The sequence below is a fragment of the Coccinella septempunctata genome, chromosome 3, assembly GCF_907165205.1.
Source record: "Coccinella septempunctata chromosome 3, icCocSept1.1, whole genome shotgun sequence".
Taxonomy (NCBI): Eukaryota; Metazoa; Arthropoda; class Insecta; order Coleoptera; family Coccinellidae; genus Coccinella; species Coccinella septempunctata.
In genome coordinates, this window is record NC_058191.1 from 15534956 (window position 1) to 15558432 (window position 23477).

At 39.3% G+C, this 23477-nt stretch overlaps 2 protein-coding genes across 2 annotated transcripts; one reads left to right on the forward strand and one right to left on the reverse strand.

Moving 5' to 3' along the window:
• Positions 1 to 14045: 14045 nt before the first annotated feature.
• Positions 14046 to 14859, reverse strand: LOC123309760. Its single transcript, XM_044893008.1, has 2 exons — positions 14326 to 14859; positions 14046 to 14215 (listed from the first exon to the last, which is right to left on the reverse strand). Exons 1-2 carry the CDS (start codon positions 14806 to 14808, stop codon positions 14204 to 14206), a joined length of 495 nt encoding a protein of 164 aa, XP_044748943.1. The 5' UTR covers positions 14809 to 14859; the 3' UTR covers positions 14046 to 14203.
• A 5085-nt stretch (positions 14860 to 19944) lies between these two features.
• On the forward strand, positions 19945 to 20913 carry LOC123310277. The gene has a single exon (XM_044893746.1). It carries the CDS (start codon positions 19945 to 19947, stop codon positions 20911 to 20913), a length of 969 nt encoding a protein of 322 aa, XP_044749681.1.
• Positions 20914 to 23477: the final 2564 nt, after the last annotated feature.

The following is a 23477-nucleotide window of genomic DNA, read 5'->3' on the forward strand; positions in this document are numbered from 1 at the left end:
GATATTTAGTATAGTTTTGTATAAAATATTTTATTATAGAATTTGTAGGTAGTGAAGGATTAGATGTAGGTTTTAGTTCTAAGTTTTAGTGATAGATATTTAGGAATAGAAATAGATGTAGGTTGTTAGTAATAGGAATCGGTAGTAATAGGTATTATTTCATAAAAAAAGAAAATATTGATTACAGAAATTACATTTAATTCGTGTTATTCAATAACACTTGTGGCTAGACTAGATTAGGTTAAGTAGATTATATTATAATTTGGCGAATAAATTCAAAAGGGGAGAGTGTAACATATGACATCACTGCGCGAGTCTGGGCAGTACAGGCATTACCTGAGTAGACGTAGATGAGAAAGTACCTAGCGAGTATTACGAGAAATATTACTATAAATAAATTTGTACATAAGTGAAATTTGTTATTATTTCTACTTGGACTCCTCAAGAAGAGATAACGTTGAGAGCAGAAAGGTGGGCTTCAACGACTGCGGGGCTGAAAGTAGACTCGGTTATTTCCAGAAAATTCCTGTCAACATTCAATGGTGGAGGTTGGTGGGTCCCTCTTGTGAAAGAGGCAGCAAAGGTATCAGCCAGCACGTCCGCTGTCTCTTCGGGGCCGGAGCAAGGAGTGTTGTTAGAATTAAGAACCAACGGTATGTCGACTTTAGAATTAAGGGCTGATCTCAATTGATTTTTGTGCTTCCAAAAATCGGCAATATTAAAGTCATTATTGAATCCATGGAAGATGTGGTCAACTACTACGACGAATTGGATTTCATGAAGTTTATCGCAACAGAAAATCAGAATTTTCAATTAATTTTCAAGCCATTGTTGGGCCTAATACAGAATTTTCGGATATTGCAGCAAGATGGACAGGAAGCATGCACAACTCCAGGATCTTTCAAATGACCAGAGTTCACATGGGGTACACACAACGTGTACTGGATGAGCGTCTTGTTGGGAATAATGGTTACCCACCATTACCATTTTTACTAACACCTATAACACCTCCACCACAAGACGCTCCATCAATAAGGTACAACAGAGATAGACAGCATACAATAATATTTTTTGTATTTTTTTATTGCGATTTTTTGCATTGATTGACTCTGTGACAATTTCCCCTATAGCGTCCTCAACGCGGTTTCACGCCATCTCGTCGACTCATCTAACTCCAAAGATGGAAATTCCGCCTCCACCTCAAGTTTGAAGTATTGAGGATACTCTCATCTCACAAGGTCTTCTGTAGGCCTCATTCTAAAGGGCGGAAGCTGCAGTCAGATGTTACGTCCAGGGTTCTGCTGTTTGTAAAGCTAGAGTGTCCTATGTCGAAGGCATTACTTCCCTCAGATTACAGAATTTCGTTTCTGTAATCTGTGCTACTTCCGGGGTCTGGTCGAAAAACAATCTCTTCATCAACATCCCTTTTACCGCGAGTGAATTTGTACCCCGAGATCCCATCTGGACCACTTGCATCGGCGGCTGATCAAATATGTGACATATTTCGTTCGTTCGGGATAGAAAATCCTGCTTCGTTACACTTTATTGTAAACAGTTTTGAAAAATACCAAGCGAAAATAAAAATACTAATTTCTCTTTTCGTTTTATAGTCTCAAGTATATCTCAAGACCATTACTCAAGACATTCATAAGTTGAGATTCAATTCTCGTTACTTGAGATAGTATCAAACTGATAATGACTTGATATGAGTTTATTGATAAGCCGTCATCTTGAGATGCTGTCACTATCTTGAGAAAGTATCAACTGAGATAGGTCTGAGACCCGTTTTGAGATCTGACTATTAATACGGGCCTACGATCTCAGCGCGAAAATATAATAAGTGAGTGAGCGTGAAACTCCTGTCAAAGTTCGTATACATTATTATGTTTATAATTTCAAAACACAGAATTCAAACTAACGCGAACTGTGGTAGCCCGTGATTAGAAATTGAAATCGAACTCATAAATTCAATACTTTAAAATTATAAACATAGATATGTGTACGAACTTTCACAGGAGTTCTACGGTTACGTTCATTGTGAATCGGCACTAAATAAAAAGAAGAAAACATCTTAGCCCCATATATTGTGTTCAGTGAAGTGAAAGTACTGGAACACTTGAAGGAGAAGAAGTGAAAGTACCACAGACAAAGACAAAGGTTTTTTCTGTAATCTGTGAAAGCCGCATTAGTTCGACATAGCAAATTGAAGTAGGTCAGTGTCTGGGCTCCAAACAAAGTTGTTTTTGTGAGTGTTGTTCAAGATTGTGTTCAATATTTCATACCGTTAACAAAATTAAGAGATTTAAGGTGAGTACATAAAAGAAATTTTATTATTAGGACCAATCGGGCGATATCAACATTATTTCATAGACAAAGACCTTTCAACAATAGATAATACGAGAATAGTATGTCAATGTTCAACTATAATCTTCAATTCGAATTCTCAACGTTGTCCTTTGTATGCTTATTTTATTTATTATTATTATTAGTATTTGCAAAACTGAAGTGGTTTATACATACAGTAATCAGTGGTAATTCGTTATTGAAACTATTCATCATCCATTTAATTCCATCGTTATTTTGATTTGTAGCGATTTGTGTTATTGTCCAGTGTTATTTACAATGCCACATGCCAGAAGATCTAAGATCTAATACATCTCAACGAAGCCGTAATGCTACTAGGCTTCTGAATATTTCGAGTCAATCCTCTGTAGAAGACCAAGAAAGAGCACGGTAGCAGCGCCGTGTAAGTATGGCCCGAATTAGTGAGTCACAAACACCATAGCAAAGAGAGGCAGTATGTCGAATTACTCAGATCGATATGAGACAACTTCGAGCTAATCGTAATCGCCCACGAACGAGAAGGAACCCAAATATAAATTTGAAAGGAATAGCTTTTCATTACGATAGTTCAATCGACAACAGCTCTAACCATTCCGTTATAATTGGCCCGATGCGATGAAAGTAGTATGCTGCTATTGCCATGCACTGAGGTTTGCTGTAGAAATTCCGAGATTGTGCTGTCTAAATGGCAAAGTGAAATTGCCATTATTGCCTTCCCCACCTAAACCATTTAATTCTCTTCTCCTTGGAGAAATATCCGAATCAAAACATTTTCAAGCAAACACACAAAAATACAATGGGTGTTTCCAAATGACTTCATTTGGAGAAGATATAATTCAAGAAAGTAGATTCAATTCAACATTCAAGGTAAGAATATAATGTTAACATTAATGATTTCGAATCACTTATTTTGTATTTCTTTTCTGCTATTTAGATCCAAGGTCAAATTCACTATCGAATTAGATCATTACAACCACTTGAAGATGCACAACATAAATTCCTCCAAATTTACTTCATAGACAATATGGATGATCAACTTGATCAACGGCAATTTATTAATGCAGATGTGAGAAGAATAATTCTTCAAGATCTTCAGCAACTACTTCATGAACATGCATTGGTTCGATTGTTAAAACTGCTTTGGAACGTATTCCAAGTGACGATCACAAGGTTGTGATATGAGCAGATAAACGACCTGTTGGAGCACATAAACGCCAATTCAACTCCCCTAGAATAGACGGCAATTGTGATTGTAGGCGAAAACGCGTGATATTGTTCTTACGCGTCGCAATACTTCAGAATTGCAACGAATATATGAAACACACCTTTCAGGGATTCTTGAGTCGATCATCATGTCGCGCGGTAGTGGAATATGTTGTTCCCGATGTACTCTGAAAATAGATCGTTCTGATGATTCAATAAATTGTCAAATATGTAACACAAGTTACCATGTCAAGTGCCTAAATATGTCTATAGACGCCTTTAATGAAATTCGTGCAAGTTTCAACAATAAATAGAATTGTGAGGCATGTCAGCAGGGCACTGAAAATGAGCCCGAAAACATCGATCAGAATGTCCAAATAACAGATCATCCCTATTCAGGGTCTGATTTCTCAGCACTCAAGAATGAAATAGTCACTGAGATTACCTCTATCTTTGTTACCGAAATCGATTGGTTGAAAACAATAATTACAAACCAGAGTAAACAAATTGAAGAACTAGTAAAAGATATTCAAATCATGAAGTCTGATAAGAAGCTTATCAACAGGACAGCACGGGCCACAATCTCCGAAAGTCAACCAGAACGGGATTCCGTCGATTACTCATCCTCTACAGCTACGGTGCCTATCGAGACTGCCCGCATCTGTGACTCGAATACATGCGTCCCAATTCCGTCGAGCGAAATAAGCGAAAATTCTAATTCGAATGAGAACCGAGAGAAATCCACAGGATCAACTGATTGGACGCTTGTGACTTCAAAGAAGAAAATAAAAAAGCCCATTGAAAAATCAATGGGGAAATCAGAGTTATCGATTCGTCCTACTAATGAAAAACAGCCAAAACTTAGAAGAGTAAACAGACCTTTGGTTGGTACTCAGAAAACGAGTAGTCGAAAACGATAGGAGCCTGAGTTCTGGAGTGAGTGCACCGTTGTCTGAGCTCGCAGAACAAAACTCAAAAAGAAATTTGAGGATATCGATTGAAATTTATTTTGGGAGGATTTTGCATCTCTTCATAATTAATGTCAGACAAAAAGCGACAATTCAGAAGATTTTCAAAAGTAGATTTTTTCGTCTGATGAAGGAGTCTGATATAGACTCCGAAACGTTACAAAGAATTATAATTTCAACGTTATTTATTTTGAGTTCATTGTCAGGCAACAATTTTTTCTAGTTAATTTGCTCCTGACAAATTAGTGCAAGAATTTACACAGGAGCAAATCGTTGATTTCATTTTTAATTGATTTTGTTTCAGAGATTGGGAGTGAAAACCCTAAAAAGTTTATGAAGAATTTGAGGATAATCCAGCTTAATGTGCAGGGTATAAACAATAAATTCAATAACCTAGATGTCATTATAAGTATTGAAAACCCGGATATCTTGAGTATAGCCGAAGTTTGGTCATCCCCAGATCAAGTGTCTTTTTTAGCAATAAACGGTTATTATATAGCTGCTTCATATTGTAGATCATTGCATCAACGTGGTGGTACAGCCATTTATGTAAAGTCAGATTATTTAGCCGAAAATATTAAGCAGATTGAAGGGTTCTCTCTCGAACAGCAGTGCGAACTTTGTGGTATAAATCTCAAAGTATCCACTAAAAATGTTTCCATTATAAGTGTCTACAGGCCTCCTGGAGCTAATATCGAGTTCTATGTTGATTCATTATCATGCGCGCTTGACTGTTGTTTTGCTAGATCCGATCTGATTTTCGTATGTGGTGATTTCAATATCAATTATTTCGCTCCCCACAATTATCTTGATTATTTGCTGTTGAGGTACAATCTTTAAATAACTTCCACGGAACCAACAAGAATTTCACGGATAGAAACGGCAAGACTAGTTCTAGTAAAATCGATTACATCTTGACGAATACTATGCTAGTACCGATTTTTTGTCTGTCGAGGTATTTGAGAGTAATATAGCTGATCACAAAGCCATACGACTAATATTTTATTATAATACAGATGTCGAAACCACTAAACCTGTCCTGAGATCATTTCGACTATTGAAGGACGAGAATCTTAAGGTCCTGTCTAAGATGGCTGCCTCAACTTGCTTTGATAGTGTTTATTCCTTCACGAATGTTGATATTGCATTCGAAGAGTTTTTCAATATTTTGACTTCCTTGGTTGATTCTGCATACCCAGTTGTACAGAGAGCGTCTGTGAGATCGAAAACTCAAAGGTGGGTCACTAGAGAGGTTAGAAAGGCGAGTTCTGATCTAAAGAATCTTCATTGGTTACATCAGAATTTGAAGTCTCCGGAATCAAGGAATCTCAATATTGCGGCAAAAAAGAACTATAAGGAGCTGCTTAGGTCCAGTAAGGTAGATTTCTTCAATAAAATTTTAGATTCATCAACAAATAGGTCGAGAACGGTTTGGAATTTGGTAAGGACTGAAAAGAGCCAGAACTCCGCTACTCAAGAGATATATTTGAGCGATAATGGTACAATTATATCCGATCCCCAGACAGTGGCTGATATGTTTGGTGGGTATTTTTCCAGTATTGGCCGTATTAGTATTGAGAAACATTACGGTAGTGCGAGATCGTTCTCTTGTACAACCCAAGTTATGACAGATAAGAACTTCTTCTTTCACTCTGTGACAGGTCAGGAAATTTCAGATATTCTCAAGCAAATCAAGAAGGGAAATAGTAGCGGTCATGATATGATTTCTGTGAGAATTTTGAAAATTTTGGCGGATAGAATATCTGAACCTTTTGCTCACCTCATTAATAAAGCAGTTACTACAGGTAGATATCCGGCTCTACTCAAGATATCGAAGGTTACTCCAATATATGAAAAAGATTCCAGGGAGAATGTTGCCAACTATCGGCCAATATCGATAACCAGTTCACTATCGAAAGTCTTTGAAAAGGTGATACATAAGCGGATGATCAAATTTTTAGATAAATTTTCTTTGATTTCTAGTCAGCAGCATGGCTTTCGTGTGGGCAAGTCGACAGAGTCCGCAACAGGTGACTTCGTTGAATACGTTTACGGGTGCCTAGATGCTGGAGTTCCGGTCGCTGGGCTATTGTTTGATGAGTATCGAGCTTTCGACTGTCTCGACTTCAGTTTCATCCCCAGTAAAGTGTCTAATATTGGCTTTCGAGTTGTTTTCTTGGATTGGGTGTCGGACTATCTGAGGGATCGATTGCTGTTTGTTCAAGTGGGCCATCATAAATCGAGACGGTATCCAATAGAAATGGGTGTGCCACAGGGATCTGTGCTGGGTCCGCTGCTGTTCATCCTGTTCGTTAATGATCTAATGGAGTACTTAACAACTTACTCTAATCTTTTGTTGGCTATTCGGATCATTTTATTCGCGGACGATACGTCATTTCTTGTGTCAGCAAAAAATATCTCTGAACTTAGGAGAATTTGCGAGATCCTTGTTGGTTCTTTCCTGGAGTGGTGCCACCAAATTCAATAATATTGAATGTCAACAAGACCGATTTGATCTTTTTTCAGAATAGGAGCTCGGTGTGTGAATTTGAACTAACTATTCCTACTGGTAACATCAAAGCATCAGATCGCGTGAGATTTTTGGGAATTTTAATCGATAAACAATTGAATTGGCAGAAACAAGCAAATTCTGTCTGTAAAAAACTTAGCAGCGCATTTTATGCACTAAAAAAACTGAAAAATATTCTACCTAGGCAATCACTGTTATTTGTTTATTATTCACTGGCTTCCCATATGAGTTCATCATTAGCGGAAGATGTTTTCATTGCGCAGAAGAAACTGATACGCCTTATATTCGTTTTGGACCCCCGGGAGTCCTGTAGACCCAAATTCGTACAATACAAAATATTGAGTTTTCCCTGTATCTTTATGTTGAATACTCTATTATTTGTCAAGAAGAACTCTGACAATCTGAAAAAATGCTGTGAGTTCCATGAACATGACACAAGACACAAGAACACTCTTGAATATCCAATTCACAGGACTTCAAAATTCCATAACTCACCACTGTATAACGGCATTAAACTTTTTATTCACTTGTCTGACAGATTCAAGACCTTACCTTATAACGTTTTCAAAAAAGAAAGAAGTTAAGAAGTTTCTGTTGATCAACTGGTTTTATAGTCTTAGGGAATTTTAGGATTGTAAAGGTAATCAATTTTCTAATCTTACATAAGTTTAATTGCTATTCTAATTTTATATAAGTCTTTATATCTATACAGGGTATCCCGTAAAGACCACGTCAAACGAAAACGGAAAGTAGATCAGAATGTGCTCTACCTGATGTGAAAAAATCGTTCATATAAAAGTCTCACAGTTTTCGAGTTATTTGATGTTTTATGAAAATGTTTGCTTAAAATGCTTTCTCTCCGGCGGAAGCTACAATTTAATACTTTTCGAATCAGTTTTTTTCCGTAAATTTTGTTGAATGATGACTTCAATTCATCCAATCACATCAGATAGAGCACATTCTAATCTACTTTTCGTTTTCGTTTGACGTGGTCTTTACGGGACACTCTATATATATATATATATATATATATATATATATATATATATATATATATATATATATATATATATATATATATATATATATATATATATATATATATATATATATATATATATATATATATATATATATATATATATATATATATATATATTTACATCTGGCATACTTTATTGCGTCCTTTCAAAAAGCAACCTTATTGCGTCTCCCAGAAATACGCTACCTAGGTGGAATCTGATCGAAGTATATTAATCTACGCAAAAAATTACTTAGTTTGGTCGTTTCAGATCTCAAATATCTTCATTAATAAAGAAGTTGATATACGCACATTATTGCGTCCTTTCATGGTCCTACCATTAGTGCGTCCGGCGTATATTTTGTTTTTATATGTAGCACAATGCTGCGTCCGAATTTTATTCAATCTTTCACCATTAGCATGTTGTTGCGTCCAGCGTAGTTGCCACATATGTTTTAGAATCTGGTACAGTACGATTATTCGAACTCGATGACGTGATCGTATTATAACATTGGCTCCAATTATTACAACTTTCATCTTTCAAAACGCCTCTATATTTATGATGGCTATCATCCTTAGTTTGTAGACTGCTCACTTGGGGAATCGTATTTCAGAATGTTTCAAACACTCTTTAAGTGTCTTTCTGTCAAGAAGAGCTTTAGTGATTATGTAATAATTTCAAAAACGTTATATATTTCATTTTCGTTTTTTTTAATAACAAATGAATGTGAGAGAGTGGTGCTCTGGAGATAACTTAAATTAGGAATGGATTAACTGCACAGTTGTTAGTTTATCCTACGTTTATCCTACGAACAATTTGGCAGTCTGGAGAGTCAGCTACTCTCTCAGGGTAGTTAAATGGACGGCGAATAAAATTCTCGAGTTCGATAGAAGAGTTTGAATATGAATCGTAGCCTGCATCCTAGCTCTTCGATATACAAGGACTCTCTTTGCTTATAGGAGCACGAAACCATTGAGCATATCCTCAGTGACTGCCCAGCGGCAGACAAGGTTCGCTCAGGTTGGTTTTAGGGGAACTCATGAACTACTCCTCCTCTGTTATCACCTCTTCCCTTTGGAAGATGGCACTGGAGGTAGAAGTTTAGCTCTTTGAGCTTGTTTGTGTGCCACAATAGACCGCTTTGGTCGTGGTAGCAGGTCTGGGGGATTCGACAGATGCGCCGAATAAACTGTAACTGTAAGTCTTCGATACAAAGGATATACTTTCCTCAAATGCAGGAAGACAGGGGTTTCAAAGTTTGCAATACCAACAGTATACACAAAAGTTGGAAATGGAATGAGATTATTGAGAGATCAAGACCCACTCAAGGGAATAGTAGCTCATCATAAAATCAAAGTCAAAGAGCTGGAGTGCTTTGGAGAAGCTAATATCCGACATATGAATGGATCTTAAGCTAGTAGGAAAATCTATCACGCCAGCAGAACAAAAGATATTAGAAAGCCAGATTAGACAAGCAAAACTGAAGTTTTCATTCGAATATCATATGAGTAAACATATACTTTATATATTTCAAGAGATTGAAAAACCATGACTTGCTGTAAAAATCATCTTCTGCTTTTCTGGAGTCGGCTGAGCTGATGTCGGAAACGGGAGGATTTGTTCATCAAGATGGAGTGATACTATAGATACTAGAATATCAGGTAGTATAAGAAGAATATAATGCAAGTGGTCACCTCAACATCTTGCAGGGCTAGCCGTGATCGACGAAAACTCTTATGCACATTTTGTCCGCGTATATAGAGAGACACAATGCGAATTCCTTACTTCCATCTGAGAGAAGTTTATGGCATAGACAAATAACCAAAGCTCTCATTTGTACCTCCAAAGACCAAAGCAGTTTTTGAGAATGATAAAGCTCGCATATATTGCAATTAGGCTTTTTCAACAACTTGGCATATGCCAATTTTCAGATCTGAGAACTAATAACGTTACTGAATTGGAGATTATTCCGGCCTGCAGAACTCTGGCAGAATGAAGAACTATCTCAAGAACGTGGGGACAACACCTGGTTCTGTCACTAGGGCAAGAAAAGGGGTTCTGGACGTGGCAATGGTGAACGCAGCTTCCAGAAGAAGTGTTTAAGCTTGGGAAATGGTGACCAAACCATCAATCTCTGACCATAGGATAATCGAATATAAAATAACAGAAGAGGAACTGATCCACCATTAAGATCCATCTGAAGGAAAACTTACAACAGTTCGAAACTAATTGGCCAAACCTCTCGCATTACGATCTGGAATGAAAAGTCGATCAGGGAATTTTAGAGGCCTTCCACTCCAGTTATCCACTCATGGAAGTTTGAACAAGTGAGGATGCATCTAATTAATCCTATTCGTGCATGGGCTCATGCCGACGATTTTAAAATCTTTGTTGATATAGGCTCTATTGAAGACTGCGTTTCCTGCAGCGTGCTTTGTGGACTCATTCTTGATTTGGTGTGGCAGAAATCAACTACCATTGAGCATTTTTGAGTGCAATGTCGCCACGTATACCAGGAAAAAGAACTATTTATTGTATAGTTATAGTCTTGATAGCAGCGTCCTGAGCAAAAAAACGGAGATAAAAGATCTTGGCGTTGTTTTGATCAATGTTTCACATTTGTTCCTCATGTTAATCATTTACTTGGTACGAGGCCAAGAATGTATGAATTCATCGTGAGTAATAGCAGATATTTTCTGATCTGGATACCATGATTTTGCTGTTCAATACATTTGTGACGAGCAAACCGGAAATTGGATGCATTGCTTGGAACCCAACATACGATTGCCATACACATCACAATGACATATATTCCGAGAGCTGGCGACGAAAATCGGAAAAAGATTTGTAATGAATCATAATTAAATATGAGTTAGCTTTGATGGTGTATATGAATCAGCACCCACGCTAAAAGGTCAGGTAGTGGAACATCTGACGGCGACGCTATTTGATTTATATAAAATTACAATATCCGTACTTTGGGGTGACTACTGACTGCCTCTCTTCTATTGATATGTGGTCGGAATATTTTATTCACAAATAATATATGATATTTGAGCAGTAAATGCAGTTTCAGCCAATACAATTCTTTTGAAACAACATCGTCAAGGCAGCAACTTATGTGGTGTACTGACACACCGCGTTTCACTAAAATGAGATCTGACCACTTTTTCAAGTTTTCTGTTCTATGAACTAGTGACAATTTTCAATCATTACAAAATACTTGTAGAGTGTGTTGTAATTTCATATACCTACATTAAAGCGCGTCGCCGCTAGGTGTTCCACTACCTGACCTTAGAGTGGGTGCTGACTTATGTACACCCTCAATACTAAATCATATTAGATTATGCGCCAGTATAAAACTTTGCCGAATTTCGTTGCCAGCTCTCGGACTAATGGAGGCTGTTCAGAGAAGTTTTTTCGAGTAAGATCATGCTGTTTTGTTGAATGAATTCGGTGCAGTTAAGCTTGATGTCAGGAAGGGCGTTGTTTGTTTGAGGTTCCTTCATGGACCCTTGAATGGCACATCTACTCGCTAGAGTAGGATTTCATGTAGGACGCCCAAGTTCTAGACCCGTACGCTTGTTCAACCTTACTACGCTCAGAACAAATATATTGTTTCATTCATCTGTGTACAATATGATTTGTTCCAAATTCAATCAGATCTCTCATCTCTGTGATATACACTTTGACAGACAGTCCTTATTAATTAATATGTATATTACAAGGACACTACATATATACAAGAGTTTACATAATTTGTAGATCTTTTTAATTTTTGTGGTAATGTCACTTCTAATCCCACAGCACTCAGAATACAAAAGGTCATGGCAAAAGGAGTAATCAACCCCACAATATCGCTCAATAAGCCAGACGAATAATTCACCGAAGGAGAACAGGAACGATCTTTCAGTTTTCCCAAAACAACCTTCACAGGTAGTAAACCCATAACTAGAATCGATACAGCAATATAGACCAAGAATCCTCGTAAGGAAGATTGAGCTATTTAAAAGACGATGTTTGGAGTGGGCAATGAACACCTTCAATCTATATAGATCACCAGAAGTGTAAAGAAAAATCCTAGAAGAGATTCGTCTTCATCTTCTGAAGATAATCAGAAGCTGCTTAGAACGTGTCATATACACAGAAAATGGAGAAGGACAAAAGTTCCCTTCACACCAAAATGGGGACCCACAATCTTCAAGAACAATTAATTCAACATCGTTTCTATTGAAGACGATGAAGAAAGTAGTAGATAACAACATAAGAATATAGAATCTGGAGAATACACCAATTCACAAATGCCAGATGGCCTACAGGACGACCGATCAACAAAAACTGCTCTGTATGACCGTATGACTCTATAGCTAGGTTCCTGGTCCCTCGGGAACTAAAGGAAATGAAGAGGCAAATACACTTGCCTCTAGCAACAAGGGAAGTTGACATTTATTCATCCAGTGGAATAAAAAATTTTTAATTCACAAGTGAAATGAGATGACATAAGCATAAGCGGATAAAGCGATACCTTTCATGTCAATTTATAAATCCGATAATTCTCTAGAAAGTGTTATCGTTTGATTTTTAATTGAAGTGGAATAAAATTCATGTGAGTTATAATTTTTTTTCATTCGAAAAAATAATAATGACAATATCAGTTAAAAGAACACCATAAGGGCACTTCAACCGGACCTGCTATTGCTCTAGAGACAAAATCCAATTCTTCACCTAACAGACTTTCGGGATGACCTTGGAGCCTAGGAAGCTAAATCATTTCAGTTGTGCAAATACAACTTGGTTTACTTGTATACACAGTTGCCAGATTTAGGACGCAACATTATGCGTCGTGTGAAAGATGTATATTGACTGTATATCAGTTTTCATCATTTGAAGCGCCCTCGAAGCGGAATTTGCGTGAACTAAAAATATACTTTAGGTTTCATGAGACGCACTTTACTGCGTCTGGAGATATGTTTTTCAACATGGAATAACTCTTTCATCAAAAGATGTATGAAATCTATAGTTGTTCCAAAGATAGCTCACGACGTCCTTCACGATTTGCGACCACCCCTGTCGTTGAATCCCTCGAAATACCAGAGAAAACTTTGAAAAACAATGCTGCGTCCGGTATACGGACGCAGTATTATTCAGGACGCAATAATGTATGGCCCAAAGACAATGTATGGACGCAACATAGTATGCTGGATAAATATATATATATATATATATAATATATAATATATATATATATAATATAAGTCTATATATTGTTTTTGTAAAACTGTATGACCTGTCCCCTACAATGGTTGTTTGTCTGAGGGGATTTAATAAACTTATTCTTATACTTATTCTTATTCATACGATGCTCTGCAATACCCGCTAATGTTTTTGAGAGGTGATGATGGATATCATCTCAACATCAAGATGATAAATCTATTGAATGGTGAGGACTCATTTTAAAACTTAAAAAGTCTACTTAATACAAATTTGAAATATTTCATTTTAGTCCAGTAAATCACCAAGAAAGTTAGCTCGATGAATTTGGTCGATCGTGAGTTGGGTTGCCTAACTCCGGTTTGTCATGCGCCGACGAAAAAAAACCTTTTTGGTATGTCAATCACGACAATTTTCGTATCATCGCCGGACGCGCCGAAATCCTTCTTTCGAAAACCTAATAATAATAATTATTGCACATCTCTCTATATTGAGCGACTTTAAGTGAAGTGCCGTGTATTCTTAATCTATCGTGCCACGGAGCTAAGTGCAGAAGGATAAATAAATAAATAAATAAATAAATAATTCCTTTATTTCAAATCATCTCCAGGTAAAATTACATAGAGAGGAATGAAATGATGTCAATATCAGCATTCAGCATGTAAGTATATACAATTTAAACAAACTCTGGCAAGTTGTTACAATTTAAAAAATCGCCAAGTGAATATGGTTCCAGTTTTATCAGGAGTTTCCTTATAGTATGTTTGAATTTTATCAGGCTAGACAATCTGCATGTATTTGGTAGTTTATTGTAAACTTTTATGCACATATAATAGGGACCTTTTTCTGTACTTGTAAGCCGATGAGACGGATAAGTGAGGTTCGTCGTCCTTGTATTATATCCATGGACATAGTTGGACCTGAATTCATGCTGGTGCCTGAAAAAAAACATTAGACACTCAACTATATATAATCCATATATAGTCCTAATCTGCATATCCTTGAAAACACCCCTGCAGGTGTCTCTGAATTTCATATGCCTCATTACTCTTATGGTTCTTTTCTGTATAATGAAAAGGAGCTGTATACTGGAGCTGCATCCCCAGAACACAATCCCATATCTTAGTACAGATTCAAAGTTAGCATGGTACAGTATTTTCAATGTTTTCTCGTCCATATATCTTGACACCACCCTGATTCCATATCCAATGCTACTCAGTCTCAACCCAGTTTTTTCCACATGATTGTTCCAGTCTAAGAACTCATCAATGTGTACTCCCAGGAATCTTGTCTCAGGAACAGGTTTCATTTCCTCACCATTCAGGTTTATGCTATCACCCAGATTAATTCGGGAATTCTTCGTTCTAAACACCATGATATTTGTCTTTGATGCATTCAGTGCCAATTCATTCCTATTGAACCAACTACAGATTCCAGACAAACTGGCCCCTGCCTCCTCAGTTACCTCTGATAGCGTCTTTCCAGAAACCAATATGTTGGTGTCGTCCACATAGTTCACCATTCCATCCATGATAAGGTCATTAATGTAAATGATGAAGAAAATGGGACCTGCATTACTGCCTTGTGCTAGGCCACTTTCTTTGACTACAATCTTGGATCTGTTTTCATTAATAATGACCTGTTGTTTTCTCTCTAGAAGGTAAGATTCAATCCACTTATGTGCTTTTCTTCTTATACCATATTTTTCAAGTTTGATCAGTAAATATTTGAGGTTCACGCAGTCATAGGCCTTGCTAAGATCTAAAAACATGCCAATAGTTACATTTTTCTTCTCAAATTCCTGGAGTATCATATTTACAAATTGATAGATGGCAGTATTTGTTGATTTCCCTTTCAGGAAACCATGTTGTGAGTCTGAGAATAGATTACATTTTTTGAAGAATTCCAACAGTCTTGTGCACATTACTAGTTCGAAGATTTTGGAAAATGAGGGTAGCAAGCTGATCGGCCTATAACTATCAAGACTTTCTCGGTCTCCCTTTTTGTACATGGGCTTTATAAGGGCAAATTTTAACTGATCAGGGAATTTCGCAAATTTCATGGAGTTGTTGATAATATAACACAATACTGATGTTATCTGTGTAAGCGACAGTTTGACAATACTGGTTGGAATATCATCATATCCGCTTGAATGTTTGTTCTTCAGGCTCGAACATAGTTTGGTCAGTTCTTCAGTATCTACAGGTCTCAAGAACAGTGACTGATCATTTTCTTTTATATTACAGGTGAAAGTCTGATGATGTACTTCATCTACTAGTTTCTGAACTGCGTCAATCAGGTGTGTGTTAAATTTGTCAGGCAGTGATGTTGGATCTTCATCGATGTTATGTTCTCTGTATCTACTTTTCCCTGTTAACTCTCTACATATGTTCCACATGGATCTCATTTCGCAATCTGATTTCATTATTCTGTCCTGAAGAGATCTCTTTTTATCTTCTTTCAATACCTGGTCATAATACTTTTTTGTGTTTTTGTATTGCTCTTTGAGAGATGGATTATCAGTTGAAAGTACTAGTAAAATATCCAATTGATGTTTAACTTCTTCAGCATGTTCACTCTTCTTGTATTTCCTGTTTTTATTGGAGAGTAGCCTGGTAATTGGGAAGCTTTCATTGAAAATATTCAGGTAGTTATTGATGAAAGTTCTCCACTGCTCATTCACATCCTTCCGGTCGATTGCCAGTACATCTTCCCATGTTTGTTGTCTCAGTTGCTCTACAAAGCGGTTTCTATTTTCCTCATCAAAGAGAAATCTCTTGAATAAATATTTCATTTCATCTTTCTTATCTAGGGTGAACACAAATTTTTGTCCAAAGTGATCAGATATATGTGATACAAGAATTTTAGAAATGTGCCCATTATCCAGGTTGGTACATATGTTATCCAGGCAGCTTTTAGAATGCTCAGTTACTCTAGTATAGTTAACAACCGTTGTTCTGATGGAATAGGAATTGAGCATTGTAGCTAGTTTGAGCTTATTACTATTTTCATCCAGCATTTCAATGTTGAACTCCCCTGTTATAAAAACAATAACTTCGAGGTTTACTTGGTTGGAAAGAATATTTTCTAGCAGGTTAAAAAACACCTCAACAGAACCCTTTGGTGGACGATAGATACACAAGATAAAAATTCTCATTTCATCAAGGAAACACTCAGCAGCACAACATTCAAACTCTCCAGGTATTGAGAACTCGCTTGCATTTTTGTATTCCCTACAGGCTATTGCATCTTTGATGTAAATGGCCGATCCTCCATGTTCATCCTCCCCTCTGCAAAAGCAGGATACCAGTCTGAAACCTTGAATACCAATCTGTGTGATTTGATCTCTTAACCTCCAGTGTTCTGTAAGACAAAGTATTACAGTTTCTGTATTTTCCTTCAAAAGTTGTTCTACTAGATCTATACTGTTACCCAAAGATCGAAGATTCTGATGCATAATACCGTAGTCAACCACCCTATTAGAATATTCTTTGTTGTTTTTTGCATACTTATGGGGATCCCTCTGATCTGAATTATCATCTATAAAAAATCCTCACTTGGTTTATATTTTTGGAAGTGCCCAAAGTTGAATCTCTTCACTCCCACATTTTGTGGCCAAAAGGAGGGATCATACAGTTCATCCTTTTTCACGAGTGGTGCCGTCAATACAAAACATTTCAACTGAGTTGGTTCACTTGGTAACTCCTTCACTTTGACATTTTCATCGGTGAATGCGGGATTTTTCCTTACGTATTCTTCCACTTGTTCAGCTGTTACATGTCTTTTTATTCTATACAGATATATCCAGGCTCTTCTTTCAGCTCCAACAAAACCCGTTTTTTCTTCTTCTTTGGAGACTGCCGTTGTGCCAAGTCGTCTAGATTTAGGTCTTCTGCGTTGAACTGTTTGGAAACCATCTTCAGTTGTGTTGTGATTATATGATGCTTCATTATTATTATTTCTAATAGGTAACTCTTTATCTTTATTGCCTTGGTTCTTTAATGTTGGCGTGAATTTACTTTGTTGTTGTTTTGTTATGTATTTGGGGTTATCTGTCAGGTGTCTCCTGTCAACCTCCAAGTCCTCATGCATCTGAACTACTACTCTTGGAACTATTTTACTTTCAGAAGTCTTTGTTGTCTTATCTCCAGTCCGATCAGTTTTCAGTATGTCGGAGTATTGTTTACCTTCATTGTTGGTTTTTTCATCAAATTTTTTTTCAATGTCATCTAACCGTTGTTTCAGTAATCTATTGTTTTCTCTTAGGATACTATTATTTTCTTTCAGTATTTCATTTTTTTCATTGGATTCAATAAGGAGCTTACTTAAATGTTCGATTTTCAACTCCAATATTTCTTCTCTATTGAGATTTCGCTGCTTATCTTGAACTTCATCACAGCACTCGACATATCTTTCATTGATAATTTTCATATTTTTCTTCTTTGCGCACGAATTATGGTAAAAGCCCCCACAATTCATACACACTTGAGTTGTGCAAGTCTTTTTAGCACAGCAACTGTAATTATTTTTCACTGAATTCACTTCTTTTTCACTTCTAACGCTTTCGCCTTCACCCAGATCATCATCACCCGACATCTTGACATGAATGTTAGGAAGGATGAAAGGAGGGTCGGTTCCGTGTTTCCCTTCCCTTAGGAACCCCCTTTCTGATACCAGACCAGTGGAGATTCATCTGAGTTTCGACTTCACCCAGTTAGGGTAGGTAAGGGCATTTTCACTTGTTCAGTTGCTCAATATCTATAAGTCATCTGAAGTTGATCGCAAACTCATTTGCGATCAATTACACTATTCAACAAGGGTTCTCCCACCTAAGAGATTTATATTTTTTTTGTTAGGTATCCCTCACCTTATACAATAACAAAAATAATAGTACTTACGTTTGTTTAGCTTCCGTTATCAAAATAAAAGACATGCGTGAATTGTCCATGTTCGCACTTCTTTACCCTACGATACGTTATAAAATACACAAACTATTGAAACAAGTTCAGTTTCTGGCAGCATTGAATGACTTCGAAAAAGAAGCCTGGTTGTCCTTTGTAGAAGTGACCAAAAATTTTCTTGGCGATCAGAAATCTCCGCAATATGTAAATATCGTCAAAACGATGTTACAGGCTCATCAAAAAATGGGATGCAACATGTCCTTAAAGCCCGATTGCAACAGCCGAGAATTCTCTACAACATTCTCGCAAGAAAACGGCAGAGATTATTTTGTATGCAACTGAACAGAGAATTCTACCGAAAGTGCGTATGCAACGGTTTATAATTCACGGCGCATGAATTTTCGAGCAAATTCTCTAGAGAATTCTCGGCTGTTGCAAACGGGCTTAAAAATACACTTTTTGCAATCACATATTAATTTCTTTCCACAAAATATGGGAGCCGTAAGTGACGAGCATGGAGAGCGATTCCATCAAGACATCGCGTCATTCGAAAAACGCTACCAAGGCAAAGGGGAACCCTCTATGCTTGCTGATTATTGTTGGTCCATCGTTAGAGAAATACTGGAGTCGTCCTACAGCAGAAAAGACAAAAGATCTAAGCGATCGGAATCTTTTACACCATTGCAAATATTATAATGCATTGTTTTTGTTAAAAATCATGAATATAATTATTAAAAAACAACAAGAGCTAACTTCCACTTTTTATTTATCGTGCGTTTATACCTTGGCTACGAAGATTAAAAATATATATATTTTCCTTGGGTTGGAGAACAAAGCTATAATTTTGTCGATCAGTGTTATTGGTGCCGTGAAACCCGGGAAGTAATCTAAAATCCCCTTAATTCAGTCTATTTTTCCATTTCTGTTCATCTGATATTTAATTTCAAATTCATCATTTTGTTTCCATTCGGATAAATCAATTGAATTTACTACACGGCAATCCTTATCGAGCTGTCATCTGTTTTTATCTTCAGCGATAAGCGTGTGCATCAGGTAGTTGTTCCGGAATTCCTTCGAAGTAAATTCGCATCTTGGAATAATTACAATTTCACAGTATTATTATTGTAATTTCGAGTTTTGCATTCAACGTCATCTGTTTATTATCTTCACTGATAATCAATCAATCGTCTGTTCATTGCTTCTTCGGAATCCCCGTGAATAGTTTTTTTCTCTTTATCTTTTTACATACCAGGGTCGTTCAGCAAGGTCGGAATGCCGTCGCTAGACAAATTAAAGGCCTCTTTCGCCGAATCGATGGTCAAGCGCGAGAATGCGTCCACAGCAGCTTCCACCCAGCTCAATTTAGTTAAGGGTTTGACCACTGAGGTCCAAGTAGCTAACATGTGCCTGACTGAATTGACCAGGGCGGAAAAATCATTCAGGGAAGCTGATGAATTGATAGTCAGACTCAACTCTCACCTTCCAAATTTGCAGCATTCTTCGAAACTTGCCTGCATATTCGTGCCGCCCACAGCCGCATAACTGCATCTTCGTCTGTTGCCGCGCCTTCCTCATCGTCGGTTGAGCTTCCGATTCCTCGGTTTGAGTTGCCCCGCTTTTCTGGTAAAATCGAGGAATGGCCTGGATTTGTTGCTCTCTTCGACGCCCTAGTGCACCAAAGTACCTCTCTGGCGCCCGTTCAGAAATTCCACCTGCTGTCGTCGGCTCTTTCCGGTGAGGCCGCATCCGTGATCTCCGGATTCGAGATGAATTCGGCCAACTATCCTCTGGCTTATCGGGCCCTTCACTCCCGCTACCAGAATCCCCGGCGTCTGGCAGATCTTTACGTGAACCAGATTTTAGAGTCCCGGCCAGCATTTCTGTCTTCTTTGCCACAATTGAAGTGGTTCATCACAACCCATCAGAACGCCATAAATGCAATCAAGGCGCTGCCAATATCAGATCTGGCAGACTATCTTCTGTTATCCATGTCATTACGTAACCTCGATGAAGCATCTCGCCAGTTGTTCGAAGGGCAGTTATCCTCTGATGATTTTCCCACTCTCGTTCAGCTGACCGAATTCATCAATCGACAGTTGCGAGTGTTGGAAAGTTCTACCCTCACCTCGTCCCGATCGTCTGCGCCCAGGAGATCGTCAAGACCTCAATCACCAGCGGCCTCAACGTCTGTTCCTCTATCGTCTGCTCAATCATCCCCTGGTCCATCCGCTCGCCCCCATGCATATGCTGGAGTACGCCCCTCTGCTTCATCTAGTTCGTCCTCAGCCTGTGTGTATTGCTCCGCGAATCACTCTATTCGCCAGTGTCGAGAATTCAAGGCCATGAACATCCACCAGAGGCGAGCTTTCGTGACTGAAAGGCAATTGTGTAGAAACTGCATGTCGGTTTTCCATGGTACTGTTGCGTGCAGTTCGGATCAGTGTTGTCACACGTGCGGGCGACGACATCACACGATCCTTCACTTGGCACCTACCACCTCGCCCCTTTCAGCTTCCCACACCTCGACGGAAGAGACCCCTCCCTCGACGGACCAATGTTCTTCTTTGCCTCCTGCCGGGTCTAGGTCTCCAATTCGCGCTGTCATCTCTCGGGGCACTTCAGTCAGGGGTAGATATCGCGAGACTTCTAGGTCATCTGGTTCTGCATCGTCTCGAGCGTCCCTCGCTCCTCCGTCTCGTCACTCTTGCTCCACCTCCGGAAGCTGTACCTATTGACTATCATCTCGTCGTCATCTAACCCCAATGAGCAAACATCCGTCGTCGTCCTTTCATCTGCTCCCCTTCACTCATCTGTACTCATCTCCACGATCTTCCTGGCGCCGAACCAATAATTCCGACCACCTCATGCCTACTGCTTGGATACTTCTCAATAGCCGGTAGAATGTCGTGTTCGGTCGTGCTCTTTTGGATTCAGATTGTCAACACACCCTCATCACCCGAGAGCCTCGGAGCTTCGTCTGCCCATTCACCCTGAAACTATTCAACTTCGCACCTTGAGTAACGCGGATCAGTTTCGCATCCAAGGATACGCATACGTCACCCTCTGTCACCCGGGAGATCCTCCCCATCGTATCATCAAAACCTACGTTAATGACAGACACATAGATCCCCTTCCTGTCAAAGCGTTCAATGGCGGGTGGCCTGAATTTCAGCATCTCACACTAGCTGATCCACTCTTCTATATTCCTCGTACCAAAGGGATGTTGATTGGCTCGGATGTGCTTCCTCATCTTATTCTCCCTGGTACGTTACGACCGTCGTATGAGCTTCCGGGTGCATTATCTACCACCTTAGGTTGGGTACTCTATGGGCCATATGCTCGTCATCGCAAAACGGCCAAGCATGTCTCGTTCTCACCTGACACTGTCAGTAGTCAGGCTCGGCGTCCTCGAAGAACTCATCAGGCTTCACGTCCGATAACTTCTCCATCATCCTCTGCAGGGTCACCATCTGCTGTGTCCTCTCCGTCGTCTTCTCATTCTGATGCCTTACCCTCAGTGACTGCTTGCAATTCTTCTTCTGATACCTCCTCATCGTCTTCTGTAGGGTTGTCATCAGCCATGTCCCTTCGATCACCTTCTCCGCCTGATGCTTCTTGCACAGTGTCCGCCTGCCCCTCTTCTCGTGACAGGCTTTACCCTTCTGACGTGTCCTTCAAAATCCTACCTTCTGATATGGTGTGTCCCTCTGCCGTTCCTAACCTATCATCCACTGACCTCTCTGCAGCAGTCGGATCAGCAACTTGTAAACCTCGTCCGGCGATTTTGGGAACTCGATAAGGTGCCTGACGTGCTCCCCTTGACACCCGCTGAGAATGAGTGTGAGGTGCTGTATCGCGCTGATGTCAGCCGTGGTCCCACCGGTCGATACACTGTTGGTCTCCCCTTGTCATCTCTCCAGCTGGGCATCTCCGTCAATGTGGCGACCAGGCAGTTCCTTCGATTAGAGCATCGTCTCGATAACAACCCTGATCTTCGCAACGCTTATAATGAGTTCATGCAAGATTATCTCGACAGTGGTCACATGGAATTGGTTCCTGAATCATCTGACTCTCCTCAATATGAGCCTTACTATATTCCTCATCATCCTGTACATCGTCCGGATGATCCTCCGACCAAGATTAGAGTGGTCTTCAACGTCTCTTGCGCATCTTCTAATGGCAAGTCCCTCAACGATCTTCTGCTTACCGGCCCGAAGCTGCCAGCGGACATTTCCATTCTTCTTCTTCGCTTTCGACTGCATCGATTTGTCTTCACTGCCGATATCCGACAGATGTATCGACAAATTCAGATACGCCCTGAGCAAAGAGACTATCAACGCATAGTATGGCGCTTCACCAAACAGGAACCTCTACAATATTATCGTCTGAACACTGTCACCTATGGACTATCTGCCGCTTCTTATTTGGTACTTAGGACTATTAGGCAGCTGGCCAAATTTCCTTTTGTAATGCATGTCTTGCTGGATGAGATTTATGTCGATGATATCTTGACAGGCTGTTCATCCGAGTCTGAAGCTCTCGAACTGCGGCAGCAAGTTCAGGATCTGCTCATGGCGGGCAGTTTTGAGCTGCGCAAGTGGGCCTCTAATCATTCTTCTCTGCTGGACGGTATTCCTCCTGATCATTGTAGAGAATCTTCTTCTGTTGACCCCCTTCTTCTTGACCGTGAACCGAGTCTCAGGATTCTGGGGCTTGGCTGGAACCCTGCATCTGATCACTTCTTCTACTCTGTCCGCCTGACTTCAGCGACGGTCACCAAACGGACTGTGCTGAGTCAGATGGCCAGAATCTTCGATCCCTTGGGATGGTTAGCTCCTATCACCTAGGAAGCCAAGATCTTCTTTCGTCAGCTCTGTCTTCTTCATCTGGAATGGGACCAATCTCTTTCGAATGAAGACCAGCCTTCATGGTTGCGGTTTCAATCTCAGCTTCACACCTTGGCAGATCTTCATATCCCACGATTCATCCCTACCGTGTCGTTTTCAGCTCATCAGCTGATAGGCTTCTGTGACGCATCTGAGTCGGGCTACGCTGCAGTCGTCCATCTTCGCAATTCTACATCATCTGATCAATACCACGCGTCTCTTCTAGCGGCCAAATCTAAAATCGCTCCCTGCAAAGCTGTGACCTGCCTCTTCTTGAACTGTGCGGTGCCCATCTGCTCGCAAAACTCATGTATCATCTGTCCACCCGCGTTCTGCCGAATCTCACAACTGAGTGTATTGCCTTTTGTGACTCTTCCGTTGCTTTGTCGTGGATCCGTGGTGAAAGTCACAGA

Excerpts from the sequence above, each read along its gene's own strand:
- LOC123309760 (XM_044893008.1), bottom strand. The coding sequence starts at position 14,808 with ATGGATGGAATGGTGAACTATGTGGACGACACCAACATATTGGTTTCT.
- LOC123310277 (XM_044893746.1), top strand. The coding sequence starts at position 19,945 with ATGAATTCGGCCAACTATCCTCTGGCTTATCGGGCCCTTCACTCCCGC.